This window comes from Ranitomeya imitator, chromosome 6 (genome assembly GCF_032444005.1).
Source record: "Ranitomeya imitator isolate aRanImi1 chromosome 6, aRanImi1.pri, whole genome shotgun sequence".
In the NCBI taxonomy this organism is placed as follows: domain Eukaryota; kingdom Metazoa; phylum Chordata; class Amphibia; order Anura; family Dendrobatidae; genus Ranitomeya; species Ranitomeya imitator.
Window position 1 is genome coordinate 125,393,854 of NC_091287.1, and position 15,509 is coordinate 125,409,362.

At 39.5% G+C, this 15,509-nt stretch overlaps 1 protein-coding gene across 1 annotated transcript in view; it reads left to right on the forward strand.

The window, feature by feature from the left end:
* COL6A6 (collagen type VI alpha 6 chain) overlaps positions 1-15,509 on the forward strand; it is a 304,940-nt gene that overhangs the window by 150,644 nt on the left and 138,787 nt on the right. The window contains 6 exon segments of the mRNA XM_069732250.1: positions 4,722-4,867; positions 8,622-8,714; positions 10,873-10,926; positions 12,968-13,039; positions 14,470-14,496; positions 15,178-15,222. Of these exon segments, the coding sequence (XP_069588351.1) occupies positions 4,722-4,867; positions 8,622-8,714; positions 10,873-10,926; positions 12,968-13,039; positions 14,470-14,496; positions 15,178-15,222 (437 nt within the window).

Consider the following 15,509-nt stretch of genomic DNA (forward strand, 5'->3'; position numbering starts at 1 on the left):
GACCTACAAAGTCGGGTCTTCAGTACTTGACCTATGAAGCTGGGTCTGATCCGGGACCATATCGCTCTCAGGTGCTTCTATTGCAGTGTCAGCCACAAGCCCGTTCTGCTGTTCCTTCCACATCCTAACACTAGCTACATTTCTGCATCATCTTCCTGGCCTTTTAAATTTTGCAACCATGCTAGAGCTGTCACCTGACACAGTGCTCTCACCAAACTCTTTCCTCAGGGAAAATACTCTCCGCCATTCAGTTCCTACCTGTCCAGTCCAGCCACACATAGCAGCATTTACTTGCCAGTGCTGCGGGATGTTGATTAGATGCATGTTCTACTCACCACTCCTCTTACATACACATTGGTGATTGTGCTATATAAACATAGTTAAAGATTGACAGATACATTTAAATAGATAAGCAGTAGTTGGCAGAGTTCGCTCCAGTCGCTGCTGTTATAGGCAAATTCTGGCTGTATAACACAGCGTCATTAGCAGATATGGTTTCTGAGCCTGCTTCATATGCTCACTGCCACTACATGATGTAATTTTGTTATTTGGTTGCAAAGTAGTTAAAGGGAGTCAGTCAATTTCGAAATGCATATCAAGGCACTCATTGATGCTTGTAGGGATTGAGTTTATTGCACTGGAAGGAGATCATACTGTTAGTTTGAAAATCTGTTGGATAGTTTTGGAGAAAATATTATTTATGTTTATAAACATGGGGAGTGCCACAAGGTCCACGGCACAAAAAGCACCTTATATGCATATAAACATAAATAATCGTTTTCCAAAACTTAAGTAAAGTGTATGTCTCCTTATAGCACAAGAACTCATACAAGGATTTATACAGAAATGTCCATTTTGACTCTAATCAGGAGTGGGCCAGCCCAATTCCTAGTAGATGATGGGTGCAAAATTCTAAATGCTCATCCAGGGACAAGATCACATGTTGATGATGGGTTACCATAGCAGTCAGGGTTCTCCTAAAGACCCCCATGTCTGCCATGAAGATGCTCCTAAGAAAAAGAGTCTGTGGTTGCATTCATAGAAAACCTTGAGTTTTACTAGATACTGCAATACATTTATATTGGACCAATGTTGTATAAGTCATTATTGTATTGCAGACAGAAGCAGCACAAAGCACATATTGCCTCTAGACAGACTCACAGAATACTGGCCTATGAAGCACATTATATAGAGTATGTAATAAATAAATAAAGCATGATTATTTAAAAGAAAGTCTGTCATCTACAAAACTCTATTTACTTCAAGCCACAGTGTGGGGGCTCATACTCACATGCGAGAAACTCGGATGAGTCACGCACATCAATACCCAGCACTGCACCCGCCACTCGTATCGGAGCGTGCAGCCGCCTAGCAATACATGTAGCCGCACACTCTGCTCATGAGTGCCGGGTGCAGTGCTGGATATTGATGTGCGAGTCTCATCCGAGTTTCTCGCATGTGAGTATGAGCCCTTAATCTGTAGGTAGACACCATTTTAAATATGTTTGTCTGTCTACTTGAATAATTAGCTACAGGGAGAAAAATAAGTTGTATTCTCGCTGCACCCACTTGCTTCTAGATACTGGAGGAGTGTAGGGGCTGTGAACAATCACCACTCACTACAGAGGAAGCACTTCACCTCCACCAGAACCGTCATCCTGCTCAGCATTGTGTGTGCAGTGTATGAGAAGAGCTGCCTGTCAGTCAAGGTGCAGGGGAGTGATTACAGCGAGCAGACTATTGAGAATGTTTAAAATGGTATTTACATGCAAATTTGCTCAATAACTGCAAATTCATAGCCAATTTAGCGGACAGTTTCCCTTGAAGTATTATTCACAAATATGACATAGTGTAACATAAATTGTAGGCATAAAGCAGTATTTGACTGCTGCAGCCAATAAGTGACCTCTGATCAGCTGCAGCATTCACATAGCACTCCAACAGTTTCTTCTGGTCAGTCAAATGTAAACATTACATATTGTTATTAACCGACCCTGTAGTCATTGACAATAACTTAAAGGGAATCTGTCAGTAGAATCAATCCTTCTTTATATGGGCATTCATGTAATAGAAAATTGAATAAAATTATACCTTGATATCTAAGATCTGATGTCTTATTACAGATAAATCCACATTTCCTTAATATACAAATTAACTGTTAAGATCTCTGGGCTGGACACAGATCTCCCAGAGAGTCAACATCCAGGGCATATTTTAAATGAAAAGGGTGTGATACCAATAAGAGACATGTAATGACTGACAGTTATAATCATACTCTGCAGAACTGAAATTTGTCTCATTATAAACACATCTACACCTGTAGTTTTCCCCTCATACTGCTGGGATCTCTGCTGCAGAGCTGTGCCTGACTTAAACTAACACTTCCACTGCTTCCATCTCTCAGGCAGCCAGTGTTGCAGGATTAACAGCGCAGCAGATTTGAGCTTCATCTCATTAGAAACACATCTGCAGTTATAGTTCCCTTCCCATAGTGCTGTCAGCTCTGAAGCACCCCCCCCCCCCCCCTCTCTCTGTGTGAGATGAAAGCTGAATTAATTTTAGCTGCAGCCAGGCACACCTATGCAGCTGAACTCGTAGCAGAAGATATGTGTTTGTTATTAGACAAAGTTCAGCTTTGCTGTATTGTGTTAGTTATAATCACAAATAATTCTGCAGTGAAATCAGGACAGCAGACTGTTTGTCATTACATAGACAAAACCTAAGATAAAGACAAAAATGAATATATACCCCATTGTAAGGGTATGTTCACACGTTCAGGATTTCCATCCTTTTTTTTTCAGGACAGTTTTTTTTAAAAAACTGCAGCTCTTGGCAGAAAACGCAGGTCCTTTTTTTGGTCCTTTTTTTGTCCTTTTTTGATGCGTTTTTTGATGCGTTTTTTTATCCTTTTTTATGCAGTTTTCTATGCAGAGACTGTGTGTTTCCTAGGAAGCTTTTTAGGGCTAAAATGGCTGAAAATACCCTAACCCTACCCCTAACCCTAACCCTACCCCTAACCCTACCCCTAACCCTACCCCTAACCCTAACCCTAACCCTAACCCTACCCCTAACCCTAACCCTAACCCTACCCCTAACCCTACCCCTAACCCTAACCCTACCCCTAACCCTACCCCTACCCCTATTCTAACCTTAGTGAAAAAAAAAAAATTCTTAATTTTTTTATTGTCCCTACCAATGGGGGTGACAAAGTGGGGGGGGTGTCATTTACTATTTTTTTATTTTGATCACTGAGATAGGTTATATCTCAGTGATCAAAATGCACTTTGGAGCGAATCTGCCGGCCGGCAGATTCGGCGGGCGCACTGCGCATGCGCCCGCCATTTTGCAAGATGGCGGCGCCCAGGGAGAAGACGGCCGGACGGACACCGGGACGCCGGGTAAGTATAAGGGGGGGAGATTAGGGCACGGCGGGGGCATCGGAGCACTGGGGGGGGGCATCGGAGCACGGGGGGGCATCGGAGCACGGGGGGGCGGGATCGGAGCACGGGGGGGCAGCCACACTCCGCCCACGCACTTCCGCCCGCTCCCCCGCACTTCCTGCTGCAGCGGTTCTGCACATCAAATCGCAGTAAAACCCGCAGATATATTTTTGATCTGCGGGTTTTACTGCGATTTTGACCTCACAATGGAGGTCTATGGGTGCAGAACCGCTGCGGTTCAGGAAAAAGAAGTGACATGCTCCTTCTTTTTTGCCGCAGCTATTCTGCGCGGCTTTTTAAACGAAATTACGGATCATGTGCACAGCAGTGACTGTTTTCCATAGGGTTACATTGTTATGTACCCTGCATGGAAAACAGCTGCGGAACCGCAGCGGCAAAACCGCTGCGGTTCCGCAGTAAAAAACGCACTGTGTGAACATGGCCTAACTAAGTAATTAGGTAAACAGCAATAGTGCATATAAATAATATAGAGTACTTAGTAAACACTGTTTTTGATTTAAAACAAAACAAAAAGAAAACATCCCACCTGCAACAAGGTGTACCCAATCGGGACGGTCCTAACCACTGCTATTAAAACCTTACCATGTGTCAAAAATTAGCTCAATATGAATGAGCAAAGCAGTACTGTGCCCGATTATGGACACACAACTATGGGAAGCTATATAAATGTAATGCCCAGCTCAAAGAAGGGGAGGCTACGCCTGCATTGAATGTAAGAACCTTATGCAAAACTAAAAGAAATGAACTGGAGTATAAATAGGTATACATGAAATGTGTAGGAGTATGTTCCCACTGGCCATTAAACAGACAAAACAACCTAAGATAGAAACAAAATTAACATATACACTGCTATAAGTAAGTAAAAAGCAATAGTACATATAAATAACATGGGGTACTTAGTAAACAATGTTTTTGATCGAAAAAGCATAAGAGCCATCCCACCAACGCCAAGGTGAACCCAAAACGCAGAGATGCAGCTGATGTCGCCTAAGGTGGGTTACTCATCTTACTTTTCTATAGCATTGCTACTATAGAAAACCTGAATCCCTCACTGTCCCATAATTAACCCCTTACTTTCCAATCTTCTATTTTCTTTGTATTTATTATTTATATACCTAATCTCATGAGTTGCTCTTTTTTTATTTTGATTCCTAATATGTTATTGAAAACCTCTGTCCAAACGTATTCATAAAGTTATAGTAATCTAAACAAATTGCATTGTTTGTTAATATGTAATATTCCCAACTTTATGTACTTTAGGGCTAACTGCATTAGTAACTGTCGCTTTGGAAGGAGTAACAGGATATGATATTATCAAATATATAGAATTTGGCAGAGGTTTTGAATACAGCTATCAGATGCATATCGGAATGCCAGATATTGGAATTAGAATAGCTAGACAAACGGTAAGTTTATATCATCCTTGATCAATTCTGTTATAATTAGTCTACTTTAACTGCTAGTGCCTCGATTCCACAGTAAAATTGCTAGATAGATAGATAGATAGATAGATAGATAGATAGATAGATAGATAGATAGATAGATAGATTCAAAGTGGTAAAAATAATTTTAATATGAATTATATTCACTCCTCAACATTGAAATTGCAACACCAAGGAAAAGTTGTGACATTATGGAAATCACAGGATCAATTGACATGTTAATTATATGCAAATGATGAAAAATTAGAAACAAAATTTTTCGAAATATCTCAATTTTTTCAGTATCGAGTATGAGCCCTATGCCCAGAAATACATGCACTTACAAGTCTTGGCTGCTATCAATGATGTCATTAATGGGTGTCTAAGGAATGTTCTGCAACACTGAATGCACTTGGACACGCAAATTGTCAAGGTCCGCTGCTGGCAACTCCTTTTGCAATTGCTAACCAATGACATCCCATTTGTGCTTTATAGAAAACAGGAAATTCTGCTGGCCATGGTAGCACATTTACTTCAATCAGATTCTCGCAGTAGAACAAGTGACATGTTGCCTGGTGTTGTAGAGCAAACCGGCTCCTGGAAAATTGTAGATATAACCGTATAACTGGCACCAAGACCAAACAAATGTAATGCCAAGCTGTTAGTGTATCTGGTATGAAGACTAGAGGGTTCCAGCTAGTGGACATCATGCCACCCCACACAACTAATAATAGTAATCATTTACAGATCTTAGCGACACCTGCCACTCTCTTTATATGCATAACTTTATGGCTTTTCTTTCTTGGTTTTTCAGTTTCAATGATGCGGATTGTATTAATTATAATTAAAAAGAACTACCATTCAATTTCTTATTGCTTAAATCCGTGAAAATGTAGTATAGTGTAAGTGTGATAGTGATCTTTCCTGGTATTCTGCACTGTCCTCTTCTGGGTTGCATGACTTTTATTTCAACGTGCTGAATCTGAATCACACAGGGACTTTTACAATGTAACTCTGGAGCCTTGTTCTAATGCTCCATAGACTTATATTGAAAAAGGGACTTTTTGCTCAAACATAAACCCAACTGCGATCTAGCATCCAGAAGACATGTGACTCAGACAGGGATGGGCTGGGACTGAAATTCAGGTCTGGCATTTTAAAGCACACAGGCCCATGCTGTCTCCACCCCCGAGCCCTATATAGGGATATCTATTACTAATATTACCCTGCCTGGAGGATATCGAGATTTTTAATATTACTAATAATATCAATAATACCACTAGAGAAGATTGAATAATATTAACAATACTGCGATAACAATATTGCAATATAACAGACAAATACCAACAAACCATAATCAAATATTCAAAAGAAAAAAAAGTCCAGCTTCACCAAATCTGTGAAAAAAAAGTTTTCTTTATTCACAAACTTTAAACATGGAGGATACAAACTTCAGCACAAACCATATGGGTACGTATCTCATTGCGTTTCTGGAGACTAAGCTCCCTTAATCATGACCATGATCAAACGCGTTGAGATTCATACCCATATAGTTTGTGCTGAAGTTTGTGTTCTCCATGTTTAAGTTTGTGAATAAAGAAAACTTTTTTTACAGATTCGGTGAAGCTGGACATTTTTTTCTTTTGGATTTTACACGCCTGGACACATCAGGTCCGTGCTTTCGAAATTCAGCTTATGCATTACGGGTGAGCTGGTTTATATTCCTTCTCTTCAAATAATCAAATATTACCAGCATATACAGAAGTGATAACACCACCATACTGATCATTACAGGGGGTTGTCCAGGCTTGGGGTTAAAGTCTACGTGACTTTAGACTTCGGAATCCTCATAGCATGCACTGTCAGGATTCTCCGCTGTCGGTGTTGACTGCAAGTATGGGGTTTCCACACTTCCGGCCACATTCTGACTAAGTGTACTCTGCTTTGCTAAATTCACTTGTATTGAGCAGGGCCATTCATATCTAGTCAGCAGCACATGACTGCATGAATTCAAATCACATACATGTGGTCATGTGATCACCCACTCTCGACAGAGGAGAATCCAGACAGCATGCGATGCACCCACTGTGAGGATTGGGAAGTCTGCAGTCACGGAAGTCTGCACAGTGACTGCAGACTTTAACATCAAACTTGGTCAACCCCTGTAACCAAAACCACTGTACTAGGACTGATATCACCACCATGCAGTGACTGTATAATGGTAATATCAGGTGTACACCAGTGTTCTACAAACCATATATATAGCTCATGTGCATGTTCTCACCAGTGACTTTCTTGCTGATTGTTGTCGTTCATTTTACTTTTTCCTTCGCATTCAGTCCAGACCATAATGACCTCTTCTTCCATTCCTAATTTGTCACTGTAAAATATAACACAGAGATATCTTTACTTTACTGCTTTTCCAAGACCCTCCTCATAATTTACAAACCTAAACAAACCACAAATTGTGCTGCCCTACTACAACTCCCCGGTGCCTCCTTACAGCTATACAGCACCATACAGTAATACTGTCCCCTTTCTCTACCTTATAATAATTCCCCTATGCCTCCTTTAATAATACTCCCCTTGAATGCTTATAATAATGACCCTGCACCTCCTTATAATAGCACAAACACCCCCTGTGCTTTCTTATCTTACTAATAATAATGCCTCCTTGCTTCCCCTATAATAATAACAATCTCCCATTGTGCCTCCTTATAATAATGACCCCCAGTGCCTCTTTATTGTAATATGGCTCCTAAGCAGGAGCATACAAAGAAATAACAGATCCCATAGAAAAAGTCATATCATGTCACAGTCAAAGAAGGGCATATGTCCCAACTTTTTAAGAAATGGAGAAGGATATGTATTGCAGCACTTACAGTACAGCTATTTTGCTCCTACTAAAGCTCCTGAGTGGTCTTACCCACTATGATAAGCTTTTCATGACCACTGTACAGTATTATATCCCCATATGGCATAATGACAACACAAATCCTATACAAAGTTTGATGCTCCACAGCACCCAACACAGTAAGATGGCCATCACAGCCCCATATATTATGGCATTCACCACAGACCCAATATACAGTATGAGGTGCACCACAGACCCCTATATAAAGTATGATTTCCCCCTTAGCCACCCCATTTAGTTTTATGTCCATCATAATCACCCTATACATTATGTAATCACCACAGTCCCCACATATTATATCTCCACACAGTATAATGTCCACCACAGAACCAAAAACCTTATAAAGATCCCCCACAGACTCGTATGTAGTATGATGATACACCCAACAGCCCCCCATACTGTATGATGGTCCTCCCCAACAGCCTCCATATAATATGATGGTCCTCCCCAACTGCCCCACATACAGTATGATGCTCCTCCCCAACAGCCTCCACTGTATGATGGTCCACTGAGCAACACCCTATATAGTATGGTGGTCCATGTCACAGCCTTCCACATATCATGATGTCCCGACAAATAGCAGCCTATATAATATGGTGGCCCACCCACATCCCCTTTATAGTATGATATTCCCCCAAACAGCACCCTATAAAGTATGGTAGTCCACCCATAGACCCTCATATAGTATGATGGTCCCCAAACAAATCTATTATTGATGACCTATCTTAAGTATTGTACATAAATATCTAAATAATGGACAGGCACTTTAAAAATAATTGACTATATTGTATCCCAATGATTAATAAATATTTATTTCTCTATTAGTCGCACGTTAACGAGAAGACATGTTGTTGTGTATTCTGTAAATGTATTGGACAAAGTGGACCACCTGGACACCATGGCGATAGAGGCCAAAAAGTACGTATGTAAATTATAATTTAAAGTCAGCAAGTAAAGACTGTACTGTTGAGATTATCAGTAGCGTGGCTATAGTGAGTGATACCATAGAGTTTATATTTCAAGGTTTTTCCTTACTAGGGCAATGGTGATAGTGTCAATGTCATTTAGCAAAATGGCAGCAACAAGTCTGTGTTTGCTTCTAGCTCGTCTTCCCTCCTCCTGGTCTATCCCTAGTCATAGACTTTTATGAGCTGCAAGTTTCATCTCAGTGAGCAGAAAATCTGGATTCAATGAATATAAAATGTCATCAGTGAATTAAGAATGAACAACCACTTCAGGAGGAGAAAGAGGCATTTTTATATGATAAGATATATTCTAATGTTTCCTATCTTCATTTGTGCTATTGACATATGGAATAAATATTAAAAACAGCGAATACTGCTGAAGGATTAAACTGCCAGATAGGCATCAATGGTAAACCATATATAGACTTACATAATGTTCCATAATATGCCATAAAAATATATATAAATTAATCCTCTTAATTCTCTATGTTAGATATAGTCATCATGGAGCAGGCCGGGATGTGCGGAACGAGCTTAGGTACTAAGTTCATGCCACCTAGGGCAGATACGGGCTGTTAGACAGCCGGCATCTGTGACATGATCATACGGTGCAGCTGGGTTGCACTGGCAGTCAGGGGCCTGCTCAAGGCCCCTATCATTGTTATGTAAGAGAAGCTCAGCTACAGGTTGGGCTTCAAATGAGACTGTATTAAGAACAATATAATGCAATACTAAAGAAATAGTGCAGTATATAGTGCTAGCAATCAATTGACTAAACTTTGAAATCCCCTACAAAAAGTAAACATTTAAAAAAAATACAGTTTTTAAAAACATCATTTAAAAAAAAAAATTTCAATCAGTCCCAGTTTCCCCAAGCCCTCATAAAACCCGACCGAAAAGGAAAAAAAGTTATGGGTCTTGGAAAATGTTTTTTAATGTCATTTTTACAACAAAATGAAGACCATAAGAACTAAATCTAAAACACAATGTTGGAATTTTTTTCACAATTTCAACTCTCTTGGACTAATTTTCAATTTTTTCGTACGATATATGATGAAGTAAATGCTATCCTTCAAGAGTGTGTCGATAGAAAAATTAAAAAGTTCTGGCTCTTTGAAGAAGTGTAGGAAAAAAATTATAGGATTACATTTTCTTACAAATGTGTACATACTATAACTGTGATGGTCAGCAGATATTGCTTGACTTACCAGTGCTTAGTTCTGTTGATTTAATTCGCTATATGTTGCATCCACGTCAGATAAGTTATTGGGCAATTAATTCTTCAAAAGTTCATTAAAACAGAAAATGGAGATTATGATGCTAAAATATCCCAATATTAATCAATATCTCCATATGTTAAAGCAGTGCTTCTCAAACTGTGGAGTGCCCTCTAGTTGTTGGTGAGGCATGGCTGGAGAAGCAATCTTCTGATTCTAATTTAGTGATGACATTCTGGAAATGGCTGAAGCGATCCCTGATTTAGCAACATAGCTCATTTTGGGTTTATTTCAATGTCCTTCTGAGTTTACAAGATATTTCAGAACAATCAAGATAATTTTAAATTTGTTGGCATGGGCTATGGTCAGTGACAACTGAGTACTGCCAATTGGTCAATATGGGGCCCATAAGCTGTGTGGCCCATGATGATGAATGACCCCACCCCGTTCCTTTTCTGCCACTGATATCTGACTCATATATACGGCAGAAGTCAGGAGGATTTGTATGGTGCAGCCTTTCATGCTGAACCCACTCTATACTAGGCTGGTGTTGGTTATTTTACATAGCAGACTTCTGCCAATATCTGCCGTGATTGGAGTTACCTCTGATCACTGCAGTCTAACCCCTTGGAGGCCACGGTGAACATCAAACGGGTTTATATGGGGAGACCTCTGTCCCACAGCTGACCTAATTTAGATCTTCACCATGAGTTCCTCAGATTTCTATGGATACACCTGGTTTGACAGCTCTCTTTCTATTGTGTGGCAAAATATTTCACATGTCTTGCAATGAACCTCTTTTGGCATTTTTATTGTTAGATAGTATACAAATAAGAATAAGTAGAGTTATTATCTGAAGTCATATTCTACATACTGCTATTGTCACTTATATAGGGACTGCCTGGACCAAAAGGAGATCCAGGACATGTTGGAGAAGAAGGAGCAGAAGTGAGTCTTCTATTTCCTTTTCATGTTTTTCTTCTTTCATTTATACACAAAAAGATGTAATGATAACAACACTGAACTATGAATATATAGATATTTTGGTTCTTCTAGAAGTAAGTTTCTTTAGATGCAAAATAAACAAAAATTGTGCTATTTTCATTCAGCTTTTGCTGTTTTATTCTTTTGTAAAACTAATTTATATGTTCATTAAATGATGAGATGATATCAATAAATGTATCATATAATTTAAACTTTGATCTGAACTAAAGGTGATTAATTCAGTTAGATTATTAAACCTTACATTATGCCAATCATTGTGCATATTATGAGTACATCTACCCTACTAACTGGTAATCCAAGCAGTAAAGACAGATTTCTTTGGATCATGTTTATATTTTATACATTCCACTGGTGGATCTGGCTTTTTAGTTATTCTTTTTAGCTTTATTGCATCTTTTGAAGTCTTCATTTCTAAAGAGGTTGTAAAATACTCTTCAAATACAGCCTTAATTAAGGAGATCTATTATATTAGTTAGACCAGAGACGTATAACTCACTAGAGGACCTAGAAAGTGCATGAATTAGACATTTATTTCTATATATACATGTACTAGATGGTGGCCCAATTCTAACGCATCGGGTATTCTAGAATACGCATGTCCACGTAGTATATTGCCCACCCACGTAGTATATTGCCCACCCACGTAGTATATTGCCCAGCCACGTAGTATATTGCACAGCCACGTAGTATATTGCCCAGCCACGTAGTATATTGCACAGTGACGTAGTATATTGCCCAGACACGTAGTATATTGCCCAGCTACGTAGTATATTGCCCAGTGACGTAGTATATTGACCAACCACATAGTATATTGCCCAGCCGCGTAGTGTATTGCCCAGCCACGTAGTATATTGCCCAGTTACGTAGTGTATTGCCTAGTGACGTAGTATATTGCGCAGCCACGTAGTATATTGCCCAGTGACGTAGTATACAGAACAGAGCCACGTAGTATATTGCCCAGTTACGTAGTATATTGCCCAGTGACGTAGTATATTGCCCAGCCAGGTTTGTCACAGATTAAAAAATAAAAAATAAACATATACTCGCCTTTCCGAGGGCCCCTTGTAGTCCACGGCAGCTTCCAGTCCCAGGGTTGGTATGAGCGCAGGACCTGTGATGATGTCGCGGTCACATGACCGTGACGTCATGGCAGGTCTTTCTAGCGCAGGCGCACAGGGCCTGTGATGACGTCGTGGTCACATGACTGTGACATCATGGCAGGTCCTTCTCCCATACCATCTTTGCCATTGGAACCTGCAACGGAAGATGGCGGCCGACACGAGCAACTACGGAGGGTGAGTATAGCAAGTTTTTTTTAAATTATTTTTAACATTACATTTTTTACTATTGATGCCGCATAGGCAGCGTCAATAGTAAAATGTTAGGGACACACAGGGTTAATAGCGACGGTAACGGAGTGCGTTACCTGCAGCATAACACGGTCCATTACCGCCGGCATTAATCCTGTGTTAGCGGTGACCGGAGGGGAGTATGCGGGCGACAGGCACTGCCTGCGGGGAGTAGGGGGCGGCCATTTTCTTCTGCACTGTGCCTGTCACTGATTGGTCGCGGCAGCCATGACAGGCAGCTGGCGAGACCAATCAGCAATTGAATAACCGTGACAGAAGGACAGACAGAAAGACGTAAGTGACCCTTAGACAATTATATAGTAGATTTTCAATGGGAGCCTTGTAATGTTTCACTTGCGAACACTATAGGGAAATAGAAAATAAAAATAAATATAGAAGCTCAAAGTTGCAATTACAGTTAATTAAAAATAAAAACTGACCTTTTTAATTGTATTTAAAGTTTTTCATTTAGAAAAAAGAACCATAGAACAAAAATTTCTAGGCTGAGCAAATTGACAACTGTATAAAGTAATTTTACGTATCTGAATTTTAGTTCAACTTAAAAAGGTAAACTGGTTTATGTATGGTTTGTTACTCTTCTGTTTTTAAGTATACTTTGACTTTCACTTTTTTAGGGTGATCGAGGATTGCCTGGTCTATTGGGTGAGAGTGGTGACAAAGGATGTGAAGGAACTAAAGGGCCTAAGGTATTACTATGACCTAAAGGTATATTTTAAGTGTATTCTTGTAGGTAAAATATCAATATAGTTTTTTTTGTTTTTTAAATTGGATAGGGAATGGCACATTTTCTTCTTGTCTGTTAACTTTTGTTCTTGGTCATACACAATACACAAAAGATTTGCAACAGTCTCTATAAACTGTCTTGATATGACCATCATGATGTAACAAAATCATTAGCTGATATGGAAACCCTGGCTATGAAAGCTATACTTGAGAGGCCTTGGGACAGATAGATCAAACAAGTTTAATTGCGACATACCCAATTCTTTGTTCTGACAGATGAGAAGCCATTGCCATTGGGTGCCATAACTAGCAATAGTTATTCCTGTCTCCCTAATAAGAGCACATGCACACTCCAAAAGGGCTCGTGTATTAAGTTGCCACCGGGTATTGCTATCCACAGACAGCTATTTAAGGTGTTTGAACACGTGTGACAAGGAAAATTGATTTTTACATGTTAGTGATTACCTTTAGTTAAAAAATGCTGTACTTTCAGTCTGCAATTTTTATTCCTTAATTCATTTCTAGACCCTCTGTAAATTCGAATTTATCTCTTGTGGGAGTGTCTCTCCCAGTAATATAGGCTCGATATGAGATGTGTGTGTATTCAGGATGCTATTGCCTTTAGGCTACGTTCACACTAGCGTTGTGCGCCGCTGCGTCGGCGACGCAACGCACAACGCACGCAAAAACGCGGCAAAACGCACGCAAAAACGCTGCGTTTTGCGACGCATGCGTCGTTTTTTGCCGAAAATCGGACGCAAGAAAAATGCAACTTGTTGCATTTTCTTGGTCCGACGCTTGCGGCAAAAAAGATGCATGCGTCGCACAACGCAACAAACAAAAACGCATGCGTCCCCCATGTTAAGTATAGGGGCGCATGACGCGTGCGTCGCCGCTGCGTCGCCCGACGCACACTAGCATAACGCTAGTGTGAACGTAGCCTTACTGACTCGTATCAACACAGCTCTAATATTGTACTTCTTTCTGTTTAAAGAGGTCCATAGCGTCTACAGCACAGGAGAGGCACATATAAAAGGCTGCAGACAGGATCTTGCCCCAAATATCAGTGTACATGACACAGACAGAGTGCAAACTACAGCCTACTGCAGAAAGAAGCACAGATAAGGAGTTTTATTGAGAATAATCAAGGCTAGAAAGATTTGGAGCTGTCACTCTGTACATTTCTGGATTTTTCTAGAAAGCTTTTACATAGTTGTCTAAAAAAAAAATGCACCAGAAAATACACATTTCCCATATTATGTTGCATTTTTATGGAGAACCAGAAGGTCACTAAGTTACAGACAATGAGGGACTAACACTAGTATTTCAATATACATGTAGTTATGATATCAGTTTTTTATATTTTGTGTGTTCTTTTCTTCTTCTCTGCCAGGGATTAAGAGGTTTACGTGGAGATCAGGTCTGTATTTTGTTTCTGCATGTTGGTTTGTGTTGTATTCAGAAAAGTTGATTTACATGTTTTTCCATGTTCTCCTGATTGAAGAGTTAATTTGTTCACCTATTTTCTATCCTCATAAATTCACTAAAAGCAAATGTTATACCAGACAAATAACTTCATTAATGCACCCTAACAGTGTGTGAATCTTGAGAAATAAGAGTCATTTTAACTATTTAAAAAAATAAATGAAACTAAGAATGCTTTTTGATGTTTGAGGTCCAGGTAACCTAACTATATTTAGGTTAAGCTTGTTAACGTCATTTTGCCCTCCTCGTATGGTTTCCTAATGAGATGCCTGTCACTGGCATATATCTGGATCTGTCACCACTCTCTAGACGAATAATAAACATAATACCCCAGAGGCCATTATCTTGCTCATTTTTATCAAATATGGAATATGTCTTGAGAGTTTTACACAGATGTTATGTTTTACTTTTCCAAAGTAGTTGACTATGGAGACATAAGGAAGACTATCTTATTTTTCTTCGATATTACAAAACATGGTGAAAGTGTATATTTCTGCAGTGCATCATTTTCTATAACACTTTACCTTCCCTTCCCTTTATAATAAATACACCAATGTATGTAAGAAATGCTGAAATATAGGCAAATTATATTTTCTGTAATGTGCTTTTAATGTAGAATCAAGATGGAGAAGATGGGTTTGATGGACTTCATGGAGAAAAGGTATGCTGTTTATTAAATCGAACATGTATTCCAATTAATTACTCATAACATTAAAAGCACTTGCGTAATATTGCCGATTACATCACCAAAGATGCTCTGAGCCTTTCATGTTTTGACACCACAAATGGTATCTGGCACCAAGACATAAGCAGCAGATCTTTTAAAATCATTTCCAACACGTTCTGCAGATGATCGATCAGAAATTTGGAGGCCAAGTAAACAGCATTAACTCAAGTCATATTCCTAACACCATTCCTATACATTTTTTTCAGTACCAAGGGATCATT